Source organism: Emys orbicularis, chromosome 17 (assembly GCF_028017835.1).
Source record: "Emys orbicularis isolate rEmyOrb1 chromosome 17, rEmyOrb1.hap1, whole genome shotgun sequence".
In the NCBI taxonomy this organism is placed as follows: domain Eukaryota; kingdom Metazoa; phylum Chordata; order Testudines; family Emydidae; genus Emys; species Emys orbicularis.
The window spans coordinates 20,320,851-20,338,536 of record NC_088699.1 but is presented as its reverse complement, the minus strand read 5'-3'; the positions used below and the strand labels follow the sequence as shown (position 1 = coordinate 20,338,536).

The 17,686-nt window shown below is 47.7% G+C and overlaps 1 protein-coding gene across 1 annotated transcript; it reads left to right on the top strand.

Annotated features, from left to right (window-relative positions):
• Nucleotides 1–1,078: 1,078 nt before the first annotated feature.
• Nucleotides 1,079–17,398, top strand: MDH2 (malate dehydrogenase 2). Its single transcript, XM_065418093.1, has 9 exons — nucleotides 1,079–1,270; nucleotides 7,216–7,384; nucleotides 8,320–8,403; nucleotides 10,173–10,282; nucleotides 11,063–11,188; nucleotides 11,882–11,959; nucleotides 14,521–14,620; nucleotides 15,517–15,668; nucleotides 17,082–17,398. Exons 1-9 carry the CDS (start codon nucleotides 1,205–1,207, stop codon nucleotides 17,211–17,213), a joined length of 1,017 nt encoding a protein of 338 aa, XP_065274165.1. The 5' UTR covers nucleotides 1,079–1,204; the 3' UTR covers nucleotides 17,214–17,398.
• The last annotated feature ends 288 nt before the right edge of the window (nucleotides 17,399–17,686 follow it).

Below are 17,686 nucleotides of genomic sequence, written 5' to 3'. Positions count from 1 at the left end.
TTGAGTCCTTAAATCCTTGCCTTCATAAGGGATATTTGCTCCATGAGAACTGCAAGATCAGGCTTTTTAAAATATAGAGGTCAGAATTCCATCTAAAAAAATCTAATTTAAATAGTGAAATATAAAAATGGAATATGATGTACAGAGCATCCACACCTGTGCACATCACTCAGATATGAAATGAACACGGAGAGATCCTATTGCCTAAAATCAGGACTTACATTTCTTAAAATTGTTTTCTTGGAGAAAAAATCCATGTTCAGCATTTCTATATTTAGGGACTGATCTTGAGTGGTGCTGAGGCTGACTCCACTGGCAGAGGTAGGAGCTCAGCATTTCACAGGATTGGGGCCATGGCCATTAACAATTTATTTCTCCGTAACTTAGAAACGTGTTCCCCAAGTATCAGTGTTGTTAGGAAACAGAATAGATGGACACCACTCCTGCAGGCAATGGGAGACTGAAAAGCCTGAGATCTTCCTCTGACCAGATCAAATCTTCCCCGCCCTCCATCCCCTTGGAGTTTCTCTCTATATTTTGTAAAAATAAAAAAAAATTACATCAAATTTCAATAAATACAAAATAAAACAATATGCCCCCAGCGGTAAGTGATCCAGACAAAGGCTGGGGCTCCAGAACTCCACATTAAACGTCACCTTTGCAGCTTGCACAGGTTCTCCCACTCTGTTCAATGCCACTTCCGTGGAGTTTGTAGCCGTAGTACCCAGGGTGTCTGTTGCTATGGCATCAGTTGCCATGGCACCTATCACACCTGTGGCATCTGTTGCCATGTCACCTATGACCTTTGTTGCCATGGCACCCATGGAGGTCTGTTGCCATGACACCCGTGGCACCTGCAGCTGTGCCCCCTGTGGTACCCATTATGACTGTCAAGATCGCGCTAACTCAGGGAGGGGCCTTCAAAGCCCTGGGCCCGGTCCCATTCCCATCTCACCTCCTGGTTGCTACGCAGCGACGCTCGGCCGTAACCAAGGCTGACGTCACTTGGGACCACCCCTTGCCCAGCTCTCGCGATCCTTTGGTGGGCACAGTCTCGGCCCGGGCGCGCCTTGAGCGCGAAATCTCGCGGTGCTTCGGGGCTGTCTCGCGTTGCCTGCAGGCCGGAGGCGCGGTGGCGATCTCGCGGTGCTGGCTGCGCGCTGCCTGTGGTGGAGGTCGTTGGAGTCACCGTCCCGGGCCCGTCATGCTGCTCGCCCGCCTCAGCGGCCTCGCCGCCGCGCTCCGCAGGGGGATCGCCACCTCGGCGCAGGTACCGGCCGGGCGGGGGCCCGAGGCCTGCCCTGCCCCCCTCCCCCGGCTCTGCCTGCGGCCTCGGACCCTTCCCCCCTCCCCCGCGTGCAGCCGGGGGGCGCGGGCCTGGCCCTGCCCCCCGCACCCCCCTCCCCCGGCTCTGCCTGCGGCCTCGGACCCTTTCCCCCTCCCCCGCGTGCAGCCGGGGGGCGCGGGCCTGGCCCTGCCCCCCGCACCCCCCTCCCCCGGCTCTGCCCCCCGCACCCCCCTCCCCCGGCTCTGCCTGCGGCCTCGGACCCTTTCCCCCTCCCCCGCGTGCAGCCGGGGGGCGCGGGCCTGGCCCTGCCCCCCGCACCCCCCTCCCCCGGCTCTGCCTGCGGCCTCGGACCCTTCCCCCCTCCCCCGCGTGCAGCCGGGGGGCGCGGGCCTGGCCCTGCCGCGCCGCCCCCCTCCCCGGGCGGGCTGCGGCCTCGGACCCTTCCCCTCTCCCCCGCGTGCAGCCGGGGAGCGCGGGCCTGGCCCTGCCCCCCGCACCCCCCTCCCCCGGCTCTGCCTGCGGCCTCGGACCCTTTCCCCCTCCCCCGCGTGCAGCCGGGGGGCGCGGGCCTGGCCCTGCCCCCCGCACCCCCCTCCCCCGGCTCTGCCTGCGGCCTCGGACCCTTCCCCCCTCCCCCGCGTGCAGCCGGGGGGCGCGGGCCTGGCCCTGCCGCGCCGCCCCCCTCCCCGGGCGGGCTGCGGCCTCGGACCCTTCCCCTCTCCCCCGCGTGCAGCCGGGGGGCGCGGGCCTGGCCCTGCCCCCCGCACCCCCCTCCCCCGGCTCTGCCTGCGGCCTCGGACCCTTCCCCCCTCCCCCGCGTGCAGCCGGGGGGCGCGGGCCTGGCCCTGCCGCGCCGCCCCGGGCTCTGCCTGCGGCCTCGGACCCTCCCCCCCTCCCCCGCGTGCAGCCGGGGGGCGCGGGCCTGGCCCTGCCGCGCCGCCCCCCTCCCCGGGCGGGCTGCGGCCTCGGACCCTTCCCCCCTGCCCCGCGTGCAGCCGGGGGGCGCGGGCCTGGCCCTGCCCCCCGCACCCCCCTCCCCCGGCTCTGCCTGCGGCCTCGGACCCTTCCCCCCTCCCCCGCGTGCAGCCGGGGGGCGCGGGCCTGGCCCTGCCGCGCCGCCCCGGGCTCTGCCTGCGGCCTCGGACCCTCCCCCCCTCCCCCGCGTGCAGCCGGGGGGCGCGGGCCTGGCCCTGCCGCGCCGCCCCCCTCCCCGGGCGGGCTGCGGCCTCGGACCCTTCCCCCCTGCCCCGCGTGCAGCCGGGGGGCGCGGGCCTGGCCCTGCCCCCCGCACCCCCCTCCCCCGGCTCTGCCTGCGGCCTCGGACCCTCCCCCGCGTGCAGCCGGGGGGCGCGGGCCTGGCCCTGCCCCCCGCCCCGGGCTCTGCCTGCGGCCTCGGACCCTTCCCCCCTCCCCCGCGTGCAGCCGGGGGGCGCGGGCCTGGCCCTGCCCCCCGCACCCCCCTCCCCCGGCTCTGCCTGCGGCCTCGGACCCTTCCCCCCTCCCCCGCGTGCAGCCGGGGGGCGCGGGCCTGGCCCTGCCCCCCGCACCCCCCTCCCCCGGCTCTGCCTGCGGCCTCGGACCCTTCCCCCCTCCCCCGCGTGCAGCCGGGGGGTGCGGGCCTGGCCCTGCCGCGCCGCCCCCCTCCCCGGGCGGGCTGCGCTTTGCTGTGCGCAAGGGGGGTCCCTGCCCCCCCCCGGACCCGACTGCTTGGGGCGAAGGGGGGGTCCCTGCGCGGTGCCTTTCACCCGAGGGGCGCAGCTTTGGCCACGAGCCCCCCTCTTCCAGGCAGCCCCGCCTGGGCACCCGGGAGCGTTGGCTGCAGGCAGGCAGCCCCCTCCCTCTTCCCCTCTCCAGATGGGGGAATCGAGGCGCTGCCCGGGGTGTGACTTCCCCAAGGTCACCCCGCTCATCCGAGCCCTGGCTGCGAGGCCGCGCTCCCTCCAGATACATCACTCGCTTCTCTATCCTTCTTCCCCTTGACGTGGGGTCGCAGGTGCCAGCGAGTCTTCCCCATGCCGTGCGGCCCCGTGGCGTGAGTTTGTAGGTTTTAGACTTCAGGCTTTTTCTCTTCAAATGTCTCTTGACACAGTCTTTCCATCATCTCTCTGCTCCTGCTCATCCTTTTCTGCTGTCCTTCTTCCCTTACTTTCTTGTTGCTTTTCTCCCATTCTTATCCTATGTCGAGCCTGCCTCGAGTGTGTACTCTCCCGCCTGTCTCCCGGGAGATCAATCAGATGTGTTAATGGAGTCTTTTCAATATAACTCTACTATGCTAATGGCATGTGTAGACAGTTATGGTGTTACTCTGCTTGTTAAATTGAATACTTACCTTTAAATGACAAGTATTAACTTGAGAGACAAGGTGGATGAGTTAATACCTTTTATTGGACCAACTGTGGTCCAATAAAGCTCTGGGTGGCTCGAAAACTTCTCTTTCACCAACAGAAGTTGCTCCAATAAAAGATATTACCTCACTCACCTTGTCTTTCTAATATTCTGGGACCAGCATGGCTTCAACCACACTGCAACCAAGTATTAACTTATTTAAGTTGGATCTCATGTTAAATAGTTACTACAGACAACAAAGCAGATTAGAAGTGGGTCAGAAACCCTGAAATCCTGGAGTGAAAGATGGGGCATATTGGGCATCTTTAGGTGTCCAGCAACATAAATAGTTGACACTGGGCCACAAAATAAACGTGCCATTCTGCTTCTCTATCCCTTTGGTGATTCACTTCTGATCAGGACAGACGTGGACTCTCATTGGTCAGATGTAGCTAGTACAGGTCTGTCTCATCTTACGCGGGGGTTCCGTTCCGCGGTTAGCGCGTAAAGCGAAAGCCGCATATAGCCAAAACCCCATTGAGTTCAATGGCAGGCAAAATTGCCCGCACTACAGGTATAGTATTAAAACTGTTGTTTTTCTCTTTTTGGTTTTTGCCGACCACGTAAAGTTGAAATCGTAAGATGCGACAGACCTGTAATCAGCAAGTGTGTGGCAACTGAGTATTGGCAAATTTTAATGGAGTTGAGAGATAGATTGGTATTGATTACTTCAATCCTTTCCTGAACATAAGCATCTAATTGTTTCAAAATAGTGATGGGAATTAAGGGTGGAGGCTGCAGATTAAATCTGTTTATATCAATTTATGCATGTAAATAGAACTCTAGCCTTCCCCTACCAGAGTCCAATTGCCTTCTATCTTAAGTAAATAATTTCTCAATGGTAAAGTGCTCATTTAAGAGGACTGTGTCATAATTGCAAGAGAATATAAAGGTGATTGTGTAAAGGGGGGCTAATAACAGAAACATTCAAATATGATACTTAGAAATCAACTTACTGCCTATCAATTTTCTCATGACTTCAAGTAATTTAAGAGATTTATAAGACTTCTTCCCCTAAGTGTGATTTCAAATAATATAGACTTGAGGTTCATTGGTCACTTCATAGCAATACACTGCCTATGACCATTGCTAGATTTTGATCTTTGCGGGAGAGAGCATTTATGCAGAATTTTACTTCAGTAACAAGCAGGTTGGATTACTGCCAAAGTGAATCCACTTTTTGAAAAATAGTCTAATTACTGTTTTGTCACAGTGATATAGTCTTCTCCCTTTAAAGATAGAGCCACTTAAACAGATTTTTCAAAGGGACTGAAGAGTTTAGGTGCCCAATTCCCATTAATTCTTAATGGGATTTGGGATCCCAACTCCTTTAGGCCCATTTGAAAATCCCAGCTTTAAACATTAGTCATTAAAGCTATATGATTTATGTACTGAGTCAGTACATTCATTTTAAAGGGGCACTGATTCCAATGTACCGTAGCAATATAACTCTATCAGTAAGTAAACTTTCTTCTATTAAACGTCAACTACATTTAATCTTCCTTCTAAAAATATGCACGTGAGGCAGTGCAGAGGTGAGAATGCAAAACTTCATTTTCGGCATCCCTTATATGAGTTAGAAACTACCTCTGAGAAATGCAGCAGGTAACCTAGTCTAAACAATAAGTATTAATGAATATTCAATCTCTGCAATCTAAGTGGATAGGCTTCTTAATCAGGAACCAAGAGCAGAGTTCTGCATGGCAAAAGCTAACTGCTAAAATTAGTAGCTTCTGTATAATTCAGATTTCCGTTTTCAAGCAGTAGCGCTAAGCACGCTCATTCAAGAAATCTATCCAAAGACTTGCACTCAGCTTTTATGCTAATCCATGCAACCGGATTGCTGGGTAGGAGCATACCTTTGTGTGTTCATGTACTGCTTGTTAAAGGCTCAGAATTGTCAATCAGGCATAGTAAAGGCCCTCTAGTCACAGAAGATGGTACAGCAAGGCAGTACGGGTGTTCCCTCTCACTGCTCTCCCAGCGTGTCTTCATCCTGATCTAGTGCTGTCAGATGGCAGTTTAGTTACGTGAGTTGGGTTTCATCAGCTAGCAATCTATTGTAGAAGATAGAGGCTTCATAATGATTCACCAGACTATACCATTTTAACACAGCAGTTAAGTGGTTCCTGCCACTCCAGTAGCAAAATTGATGCAAAGCTTATTTGAGAACACAGGAATTTAGCTGCCACATCTCAGGATTTTTCTATACTGCATTGTTAGTTTGAACTGTAACACAAGATTTGCCCCTAACGCAACTCCCGTCCACAAACCCATCTAGCTCGATCGTGGTGCTTTAAGCTAGAGCTAGCTGGCCTGTTATGGAGGGGGGGTTGAAGCCCAAGTGCTGGTACTGCAGTGGAGATGCAGCAGCTCAAGATACAACTCATCAGCTGCTAATCCAGTAAGTAGCTGGAACAGCCTGCAGCATGGTCGGTCACTCACTCAGCTAGCTTAGGAGGAAAGCAGATTCTTTCTTCTAATATTGGCAACTAAAACTGGAATAGCCACAGAATTGTGTATCCCTAATAAACCAGAAGGTAGACCCATAGCTAGGGCCCTACCAAATTCACGGTCCATTTTGGTCAATTTCATGGCCATAAGATTTTAAAAATCATAAATGTCATGATTTCAGGTATTTAAATGTGAAATTTCGCCGTGTTGTAATTGTAGGGGTCTGGACCCAAAAAGGAGTTGTGTGTGTGAGTCACAAGGTTATTGTAGGGGGGGTTGCAGTACTGCTCCCCTTAATTCTGCGCTGCTGTTGGCAGCAGCACTGCCTTCAGAGCTGGGTAGCTGGAGAGCGGCGGCTGCTGGCTGGGAGCCCAGCTCTGAAGTCAGAGCCACTGGCAGCAGCAGCGCAGAAGTAAGATTGGCTTGGTACGGTATTGCCACCCTTTTGCTCTGCTTCTGGTGGGGCGCTGCCTTCAGAGCTAGGCGCCTGGCCAACAGCTGCCGCTCTCCAGCCGCCTAGGCAGCGCAGAAGTAAGGGTGGCAATACTGTGACCCTCCTAAAATAACCTTGCAACCCCCCTGCAACTTCCTTTTGGATCAGGGCCCCCAATTTGAGAAACGTTGGTCTTCTCCCATCAAATTTGTATAGTATAGGGTAAAAGCACACACAAGACCAGATTTCACGGTCCATGATGTGTTTTTCATGGCCATGAATTTGGTAGGGCCCTTCTCCTAGCAGAGTTCTGGACGGCATTTGCCATGGTGGAAAAATTTCTAAATTGAGAGACAATTGTTTGAGTACCTTTCCTTACTGAAAAGAATCCAGCTTTGAAGAAGCATGCATCTCTTAAATGTTTGTCTTATCTCTCCAAAGACTTGCTACTGATACTTCCTTTAAGAAATTATGTCTTCCATAAGAGTTTAGTTTTGAATGCAGTTTGCCCACTGTCTGGTTTAAAAACAAAACTCAACTGAGACAAATAGAGCTCTTCAAAAATCAGAAGCGAACTTAAGTGTGATGAAGGCTCCAAAGCCATTATTGAGGAACTGCCAAAAAACATCTGTGTCCTTCTTTCCTTTCTCCTCAGAGCAATGCTAAAGTGGCAGTGCTTGGTGCCTCTGGAGGGATTGGCCAACCTCTTTCCCTTCTACTGAAGAATAGCCCCTTAGTGAGCCACCTCAACCTGTATGATATTGCTCACACCCCTGGCGTTGCAGCTGACCTCAGCCACATTGAGACAAGAGCCAATGTCAAAGGTATCGTAAATCATTATTAATTATCTGAGTCATATTACTGTGCACACAGAGGTCCTAGATTGAAGTGATTCTTATTATGTGTTATGTGTAGGATACACAACAATATTACTATATATATGACGTGGGGCACTACTTGTCTTTTATAAATAATTACATTCCTGTTAACTTGAAACTAAAACTGGAAATAGTTTTTCTCCAAATCACTTCTCAGAACAAGATTTAGTTAAATAAATCAGCTGCTGCTAAGACGGTCAGAACATCTTTACCTACTTTTTCATTATTATTTTTTTTTTGTCCACTGAAAAACTGTTTTTGATTAATGTGAAAGTTCACACTGGCTACCAGAATAAATTCAATAAAAAATGAGAAATTTGATTGTAGACGTTAGCTAGCAGCTGTATTTTCTTACTTTGATAAACTCAGAACTTTGTAGGAAAATACAGTTACCATAGTGTAGCTCTTTGAGAGAGCCTGTCTGAATCTACACTCCTAGAATGAATCTCCCAAGGGTGTGGCTTGGTATAGGCAATCTCAAAAAAAAAAAAAAAAAATTCTATCTAAACTTTCACTTTTACAATATATTTACTCTTCTGGTTTCCATTTCATTTATAGAGTTTGTTGTTATCAAAGGAGAAAGTTTTGCTTGCTGCTTGATAGGAGGCATAGGGATTTGTTTTGATTCATGGAATATAATTACAAACATTTCTTCTGAGGACAGAGGTATTTGCATATTAGATTGTTTGAGTCTCTCTAGTAAAATTCAGCCATTCTCATTCTAAGGGATGAAATTAATATTGAAGAAGGCGAAGGCTACATTAAAAATTAACATGGATATCCTTAAACATACAGTTTCATACACTACTAAATTTGATTTGGACAGTTTAATCTTTCACTGGAACAGTGAAATGCATAGTTACCTGGATCTTCCATTGCAGGTTTTATTGGATCTGAGCAGTTGCCAGACTGTTTAAAGGGCTGTGAAGTTGTAGTTATTCCTGCAGGAGTCCCTAGAAAACCAGGTAGGTCTTAATTTTATTGAACGTAGCACTCTAAAATGTTTGGATTATTGTGGTAAAGCCTGAAATGCTACGCCACTACTTCTGTCTTGAGTCTGCAAGTCCCTCAGAAGATCATCTTGGGCTTAGAGCACTGGACAGACTCTGGCTTTTGGGGTCTGTTTCTGGCTGTGCCATAGAATTCCTGTGAGACATTAGACAATCTTTCTGTTTCCAAGTTCCTCATCTGTAAAAGGGAGATACACACCTGCAAGGTAGACAAGTATTTAATGAATTATTGAATATATGAGGCACTCATGCTAGAGTTATGAGCATCATAGAAAAGCCCATAAAGGCTTCATGCTGAAAGTAGTACTGATGGACGTTCCAGGAACAAAACTTCATTTTATCCTGCTGGGAACTGGGACTAGAGACTAGTCTTGGGAGTATACAATTAATGTAGTACTGGCACTTTTATAGTACTGTCCCTTCAGAGGATCTGAGAACTGTACAAATATTAATGAAGTTCACAACACCCTTGTGATGTATTACCTGAATTTTACAAATAAGTGAAAATTGCCTTTTGTTTCTTGGTGGTTTTTTTGGGGGGGGGGGGGGTGTCGGTGTCTCTAAGATCATACAGGGAGTCTATTTCCCAACTCTGCTATATAAACCCAGACTTCTTGACTCTAAATCTTGTTCTTAAACTGTTGTGTTAGGAACGTAACCAATAGTGGGTCAGACCAATGGTCCATCTAGCCAGTTACCCTGTCTTCTGACAGTGACCAGTGCCAGATGCTTCAGAGAGAATGAAAAGAACGGGGCAATTATTGAGTGATCCATCCCCTGTTGTCCAGTCCCAGCTTCTGGCAGTCGAAGGATTAGGGGCACCCAGAGCATGGAGTTTTTTTCCGTTACCATCTTGGCTAAGAGCCATTGATGGACCTATCCTCCAGGAATGTATCTAATTCTTTTTTTAACCCGGTTATACTTTTGGCCAGCACAAAGAGGGCTGTGGCACCCATACAATGAGCAGAGTATCCATATTTGACAGTTTAATGACAAGATACTACAGTGATAAGGGCCTTTTAAGTACCTGGATACATAAAATGGGGTAAAAACTGTGCACCTGCCCCTACTCTGTGCACTCTTCTTTCAATGACTGCCCTAACTGGTATTTGTCCGGACTGATGTGGTGATAGTAATACATTAGGCTGCTGTCTCTATCATCTGGGTTATGACCTGTGCTACCTGTTCCCCAGGCCAGTAGGTAGTCAAGCATATTTCAGGAGTGAGAAGTTTAGGATGTGTCTACACTGTGGAGACTACCAGCAGAACTACATTGTCGTAGCTATGCTGACATAACCCTGTAGCGTAGACACAACCTGCACCAGTAGAATGGATTTTCCATTGCTGTAGGAATACCATCTCTCCGAGCGATCTATGCTGGGAGTTAGGTTGGCATAGCTACATCAGTCAGGAGTGTGGACTTTTCACACCCCTGACCAGTGTAGCTATGTTGACCTAACCTTTAAGTGTATACCAGGCCTAAGTCTCTTACTAGCAGAAGCTAGTTGTAAGGGATAACCTTGACACTAGCCTTGGAGGACGTGAATTGCCTTCTCGGAAGTGGAGAGTCTCCAGCCAGAAGTAGGACAGAATTCGGTGGCGTCTGACACAACACTGTTCCCTCCTGGTGTTATGATTGGGTAGAGCTTGCCCACATTCCTAACCACTGTAATGGGAACAACTTGGTTAACTTCTGGAATGATATTCAATTTGTTGATTCCCAGGTATGACCCGTGATGACCTGTTCAATACCAACGCTACCATTGTTGCGAATTTGACGTCTGCCTGTGCCAAGCACTGTCCAGAAGCCATGATCTGCATTATTGCTAACCCGGTAAACATAAATGTCTGGGATACTCTGAATACATAGTGGAGAGAAGCCAAGGGACTAGCAGCGTTAGTTAACTGACTGTATTAACAAGCCAAAAATTAATGTTGTATCATCCTTATTAACACATTTTCCAATCTTGTCGTGACTGAAAACAAATTGGCTAGAGCTAGATTTCCAAGTTCATGTTTAAGTCCTATGAATATGACCAGTTCCATAGGTATAAAATGGTATAGAGGTCCTAAACAAATATCATGCAGTACACCCACAAGAGACAGCTACACAGGATTTATATGTCTACCAGTAAATTAATCTGCTTAGAAGCTTTAGTTCTTTAATATGCAGCCCTTCATAACATGAATGAACCAGTGAATGTCTTGATCCAGGCTTGATGAAGCATTATTTCAGCCAGTCTGAGTTCTCCTCTTCAGTTTTGTTATTGACAAAGACTTTGAATAAACTTTTGTTTGCTGAAGGCCTTTAACACAGGAAAACCGCACACTAGTGTATACAGAGGTATTTGAGCACTACTGTCAGCTTGCTTGTGTAATAAAAATTGTGATGGTACAGTAGAAATGACATAGGTATTGTAAAGAGGCTCACTCTACCATGTTAGTGAGATCTGTTTATATTATAACTTTCTCTAAACAAGCTCAGTTTTTTGTAATGATTATTGTTTTGTTTGATATTTACATGGTAAGGATTTGTAAGCCTGTTAAAACTTCATAAATAGCTATAAAAAAGTATTAGTGTGGTAATGCATGCCTACCTGCTTCTCAATTATAGGTAAATTCTACCATCCCAATAACCTCTGAAATTTTTAAGAAGCATGGGGTTTATAATCCCAACAGAATCTTTGGTGTTACCACACTGGACATTGTCAGAGCAAATACTTTTGTGGCTGAACTAAAGGTAGGTTTTAATCTTCCTGCTTCAATAGATTTGTCGCTATGAACCTTTATCATTCATATTAGCAATGCTCTTTGTTATAAATCATGAGTGAACAGAGCCAAATGGTCTCAGATTCCCTAAGAACTGGAGGATATGGGGACATGATTTGCTATTTCCAGTCTTTGGATAGTCTAAGGATAGGGTCTCTGTCCTTCACGGTGCAGTTGTAGTCAGAAGAGAATTTCATAGCTGCACCTTGAGAGTCTGAGCCACATGTTTACCTTACTGATAGTGGCATTTTCACTCCTGCTAGTGCTAGAGTCCAACGCAACTGTGGAAGAGTGAGTTGGTTTCTAACATGCCCCACTGAGCAACAGACTTGTTGCAGGATGTGTTCTCGTGGGAGAACAGCTTGACTTTCATACCCCAGGTGGAGTTTGTAGTGTTGGCATTTCACTTCATTTATAAAAGCCTACTGAGAGTAAAGTCACTGTGATAATAAACATAGATTTCTATGATGTGGTTTTAATTCATTCTTCAGAACATGACTAGACTTTAAACTGTTTCCATTATTCTACACCATGTAGCATTACGTTGCAGATGTCTGATTAAATGTCCAGGATAGAAATAGGGCACAATGTCTCTAAAGGCATACTGCTTTTCTTGCCCAGACACTTTTAAAAATAATTGCTAAAGTCATGAGTTTTCCTGCAGGGCTTAGATCCAGCTCGAGTAAACGTTCCCGTTATTGGTGGCCATGCAGGGAAAACGATCATCCCTCTGATCTCTCAGGTATGTTACAGTAAATACCCAGAGTATGGAAATGTTCTTTCTTCCCCATTCAGTATTGCATTAATGTTGATCTGAAATGCTGTTGCTGATGTCTCTTTCCAGCTGTCCGTGTGTGCTCATTCACAAAAGACTGTGTTGTACGATTGGAAATTCATTCTGCACACTTCCAAAGTCCTAAACCTAAATTCCTCTGACTTTTAAAGCACCATAAACTTATGTGGCATTTGAGAGTAAGACCCTTTTCCTCAAGGAGCTTTTAGTCTAAGCTAGACAAGACCATGGCACATCTGCTTAGGGAAGAGAGCTGGGAGAGATCATTAGTACCTGAATTTCTGTGATATTCACTGTATTATGTGTACACTTTATAACCGTAAATTAATTAAGCTGCATCCACCTCTGAGACATGTCAGTAACTGAAGCACCAGAGATGAAATGAGTGGCCTAGGGTTGTCTGGGGAGTCTTCGGGCAGAAATGAGAAGAAAACCCACATCTGACTCCCAGTCCTGTGCCTGAAACACAAGTCTTTGAGGAAAGGGAAGGAAGGAATCCTGGAATTGGGTTGTTGCAATGATAGGATATCTCATTATATTATCTCTTATCTCCTAGAACTGGAAGGGACCTCGAAAGGTCACAGAGTCCAGCCCCCTGCCTTCACTAGCAGGACCAAGTACTGATTCTGCCCCCGATCCCTAAGTGGCCCCCTCAAGCATTGAACTCTCAACCCTGGGTTTAGCAGGCCAATGCTCAAACCACTGAGCTATCCCTCCCCCCCCGATGTGTGATAGAGGAGTGCTAAAAAGACATGATGGGAATAGTAAGGAGAGAGGGCTGGGAATAGGAGGAATTATGCTCAGGTGTAAGGGAGGAGCATGATTATATGGAGCTAGGAAGGGACGGTCAGGGATCTTGAGATTGATGTAGTAAAAGAAGGAAACTAGTAAAGGGGGGTGGCCAAAATGACCGGAAAAGATTATTTTAGCCATGCGGGGAGCTCATTTTGTCAACTGTGTGGATGATGACTGTAGTAGAACAGAGAACTTTAAGTGTTCAAAATCCTCGTAAACACCAGCAGCAGACGAGGTTCTCACCAGAGACCTTTCCTTGATGTAATGCCCTGTGCTAGAAGTGTGGAAATAGGGTGACCAGACGTCCCGATTTTATCGGGAGTGTCCCGATATTTGCTCGTTTGTTCCGTGTCCCGACCGATGTTCGGTCGGGACACGGGACAAACAAGCAATTTTGCCCTCCGCTCTGGCGCACAGGCGGAGCCCAGAGGGGCTCGCCCCCCTGACTCCGCCCCCTCCTTTCCCCCATTGGATCCCTCCCCAAATCCTGGCCCTGGCCCCGCTTCTTCCCCAAGCACGCCACATTCCTCCTCCCTCCCAGGCTTGCGCTGATCAGCTGTATGGCGGTGCAAGCGCTGGAGGGAGGGGGTGGCGCCCAGCACTCACTCTGCGAACTGCTCCAGCTTCTCCAGGAAGGTGAGGATGGCCCGACAGATCCCACAGTGGCTCCCTCCGCCCGAGCCCCCGGTAGAAGGCGAGGCAGGCCTGGGCCTCCTGCGCCGCGCCCATGGCTCACGGAGTGGCCTGGGGGGGGGGAGGGCGTCCGGGAAGCGAGCCAGGGTGCCCCGGGGATCTAGTGCAGCATGTGGGCTTGGCAGCTCCGGGCCGGGGCGTGCTCAGCTGTTGCAGCCACCATAGAGTCGGGTGGAGACGGGGTTGTGCCGCCTGGCGGCGGCCGTCACAAAAAAACTCTGCCCTGCAGGCGCGCCAGCCCCCCATCTAGTGCTGCAGGGGGTCTAGCCGGGCTGCAGGGAACTGCCGCTGCTCCCCCGGCCCAGCTCGGCTCCCCCCAGCCCGGCTCCCATCCACTGCAGCCACCGCTGGAGAATTCCGTGGGCGCAGCTCCGCTGCTGGGACCCCGTTTCTGCTCCTCTTTGCACTTGCTCGGCTGTGGTCCCCGTCATGCCTGTCCCTTGCTGGGCTCCCCTGACACCTGCGGTGCGGTTGGAGGGGCTGGCTGAACGGCTGAACTCGGCAGTGGGTTTTTTTTTTTTTGCTCCGCCGCTGGCTTTTTTTTCCATTCATTTTCCCCACCGCGTCCCGATATTTCACCTTTGTCATCTGGTCACCCTGTGTGGAAACCATTAGCGTATAGCTTTGAGAAGTCAAAAGCCTACTATGCATGTTACTCAGCGGAAGTCTGTCTGGTGAAAGAGGCTGCAAGATGGGTCTGCCGAGTTCCTAGTTCTACCATTAAGCGGCAATTTGACCTCGGGCAAATCACTTGGTGTGATCTAGCTCTATTTATAGTCAATGAGAGCTTCTCTGTTGGCTCTGATGACAACTGGATCAGGCCACATAATGGCTTTGCCTATCTCTGAAATGGGGATACTTGTCTGCCTGCTTTGAAGCACTTATGAAGCACTTTGACTGTGTGCTGATGAAAATTGCTATAGGAATATAAAATATACTATTGGGTATTTAGGCCTCTGAAGCATATAATGAATGTAAGGGGATGTTGAGATTTACTGATGACTGATACCTTTCCACTTTAGTGTACACCAAAAGTGGAGTTCCCTCAGGATCAATTGGAAACACTTACAGGGAGAATTCAGGAGGCTGGTACTGAAGTTGTGAAAGCTAAAGCAGGAGCAGGTTGGTTCTTGGAAACTGTTCTGAATCTTAATTGTTTGACCAGTTCTGAATCTTAGTTGTTTGACCATTCTGAGTGCGAGCAGTACTCTTATATTCCAGAATAGACTGGAAACTACAGAGCAATGTAATGCATTGGTGTTTATTACAAATCTTTGCAAATGGGTTAGTGCTGCCAATGGCATGCTTAGAAGTAATTCAGTCTTTAAGGTGGAATTAAACAGTAACCTACTATATGGAATCTATTACTGTGCAACAACCCTCGTCACAAGCAAATTAAACGGGTCAAACACATACCACTAAAATGGCATGCCAGTGGCCAAAAGTTACTGTTGAGTGTTAGCTTCAGGGCTTTTGATCTTGTGCTATGACATCCCTTGGACTTGACGAGTGCACGGTTAAATATGAACAGTTAAGCCCAACTCTTGTCCTTTACTGCTCCCTTCTGCTATACAGCTCTTCTTTATTTAAAAAACAAACAAAAAAAACTTGCTTATCTCATTGCAACACAGAGGGAAGTAAGGACCAGATAGTGCAAATGTGAAAAAACAAGCAGAGGAACTTCAAAGGAAAAATTATTCTGCTCCTTTTGATATATAGTGCAGTAAAACACTTTTTTCCCCTTTGTGCAGCCTCTTTAAAAGAAAACATGCACTTGGTGTGGTGGGGACAGGTTCTGATGCTTCTGAAGTATTCAAAATATGTAATCACACTATCTTCTGAGCTTGTGCAGCCACCTAGCCAAAAATGTGACACACTTATTCAAATGGCAGATTGTAAACCAGTTTCCATTCTACACTAGTACTAACTTCTCAATTGGGCATAAAGTTTAATAACAAGTGTATAAGTCCATACCACTAGGATCTCTCATATTTTTGTTCTGATTCCTATTTGCACAGGATCTGCCACCTTATCTATGGCATATGCTGGTGCCAGGTTTGTCTTTTCTGTTCTGGATGCAATGAATGGAAAGGAAGGGGTTATTGAATGTTCCTTTGTTAGATCGGAAGAAACAGAGAGCCCATACTTCTCCACACCTTTGCTACTTGGGGTATGTATCTTGGATGGTGGTGCTTTTATCTGGCATGTTTAATGTAATAAATTGTACTTTATTAAGCAGGAATGGTGTTGCAGAATTAGCTTGCTTGGCTAATGCAACACTTGTTCAGAAAGCACTTTAACGCTTTGGATACTTGGTTCAGGCTTTTAATAATCATATTCTAATGTTTTTTTTAAGACCGGCAGTGGCGTAACTCCTAAAACTATTTTAATTTCTCATTAAAAATGTCAAGGACTATGGAATATTTTAAACAAATATCTGCAATAGCTTTTGAGCTCCTGGTGTTTCAGCAAAACTAAATAAGAGAAGGGCTTGCCTATTTTAGTAACTTATTTACTCAGGCAAGTGCAAATTTCATGTTTCAGTTGCTTCCTGTCCTTAGTTCTGCATTTGAATTGACTGGGTAACCAGGCCCTCTAATTTAAATCAGCGTCTCAGCCTGAACTTTTGGTTCCTAGTCACTCTAAATAGGAAGTTGTAGTGTCTCCATTTATGAAGAGCTTTCAAAACGTCAATAAAAGCCCAGTAGTCTGGTCACCATAACTTAATCTACTAAAATAAATCCTTTACACATTGACTCGTGTGTGTGGAAGTCACACTGAGGCCATCAAAGTTCTACTGGTGAATGGGAATCGCAGTTTGATGGCCAGTACAGGTGCTGGGTTAAGGATCGTGCTGTGGCCTTTGGAAGTGACATAAGAGTGTTTTATTGTGTCATTAAAACACAGTAATGTAGTTTATTTTATGTGGACTATGTAAAGAGAAGCTTTTGAGGCAACAAAAAGAAAAGGGAGTTTCAGTCCTTGAGGGAAGGAATTAATTATGGACAGTGAAAGGGTATCGTACGCACTCTGGTAGGTGGACAGAAGTAAAGACTGGATTGAAATAAGTGGGCCCAGCAGGTCAGATACAGGATGGTAGTCTCTAAACTCTATGGGCTCTAGAAAGCTAGAAGGGTAACTTTGAAGTAGATTTGAAAATTCATTGGAAGCCACTGGTGAAAATGTATGTGATTTGTCTTCTTCCTGCAGGGTAAATTTCAGGTCCTTGGACTAGTGTGTGGTTTTAAGAAAACAACAAAACACTTGAGGGGAAGGGATGAAAACACCAAAGGAGCAGTTGGTATTTCAGCTCCTCTTCTAGGAAGGAGTCAGTCCTAAAATTAGACAGGACACATTCTTTTCCCCCATCCTGATGGGTGGGTAGGAAATTCATATTGAAATATAGTAGCTATGTTTGAACTGCTTTGTTCAACTCCTGCAGATATACCAGTTAGAGAGAGCTGAGGAGGAAGTTTGTTTTTTAAACTCAGTTTAACCCTCTAACTAGGCACAGATACGAAAGCTATTCCTTGCTAAAGAATGCAATGATTGTGTAACCCAAAAACCCTTCTTCCCCTGTCAGAAAAATGGAATTGAGAAGAATCTAGGTATTGGCAAGATCTCTCCGTATGAAGAAAAGATGATAGTTGGGGCCATGACTGAGCTGAAAGCTTCTATCAAGAAGGGAGAGGAGTTCGTGAAGAGCATGAAGTGAAGAGCGGATGGGGAAGAAGAATCACAGTTTCCTTAATTTATTAAGGCATCATGTCACTTTAAAAGACTCCAGATGCAAAGCACAAGCTTTGATCGAAGTCACTCTGTATTAGTGTATTATCTGCTCTCAATTTGTCAATTGGAATCTACTCATCAATAAAACAGCCTCCTATTTTTTTCAGGGTACTCATTGTGGAACTCTCCAACGTGATTTCTGGCTTTCTAAAGCTGTCAATGCTCAAATATGAGAATGGGCAACAGTATTTCAAAGATTCTGCTTTCAGGTCTCACCCATACTGCAACACCCAGTTATGCTGCCATTTGCCTACTTAATATTCATGAACACAAGATCAGTTCTTCCTTCCTTCAAAGAAGGGAACACAGTAACATATGCAGAAGCTGATATACACTCCATAACTCCTTGAGCTCCTCTTTAGTCATGTTTAGTCTCTGGGAAATCGTGAGGTTCACTTC

Coding starts and splice junctions, on each gene's coding strand:
- MDH2 (XM_065418093.1), top strand. CDS start 1,205: ATGCTGCTCGCCCGCCTCAGCGGCCTCGCCGCCGCGCTCCGCAGGGGG. Junction 7,385..8,319: donor GACAAGAGCCAATGTCAAAG/GTATCGTAAATC, acceptor CTTCCATTGCAG/GTTTTATTGGATCTGAGCAG. Junction 15,669..17,081: donor CCACACCTTTGCTACTTGGG/GTATGTATCTTG, acceptor TTCCCCTGTCAG/AAAAATGGAATTGAGAAGAA.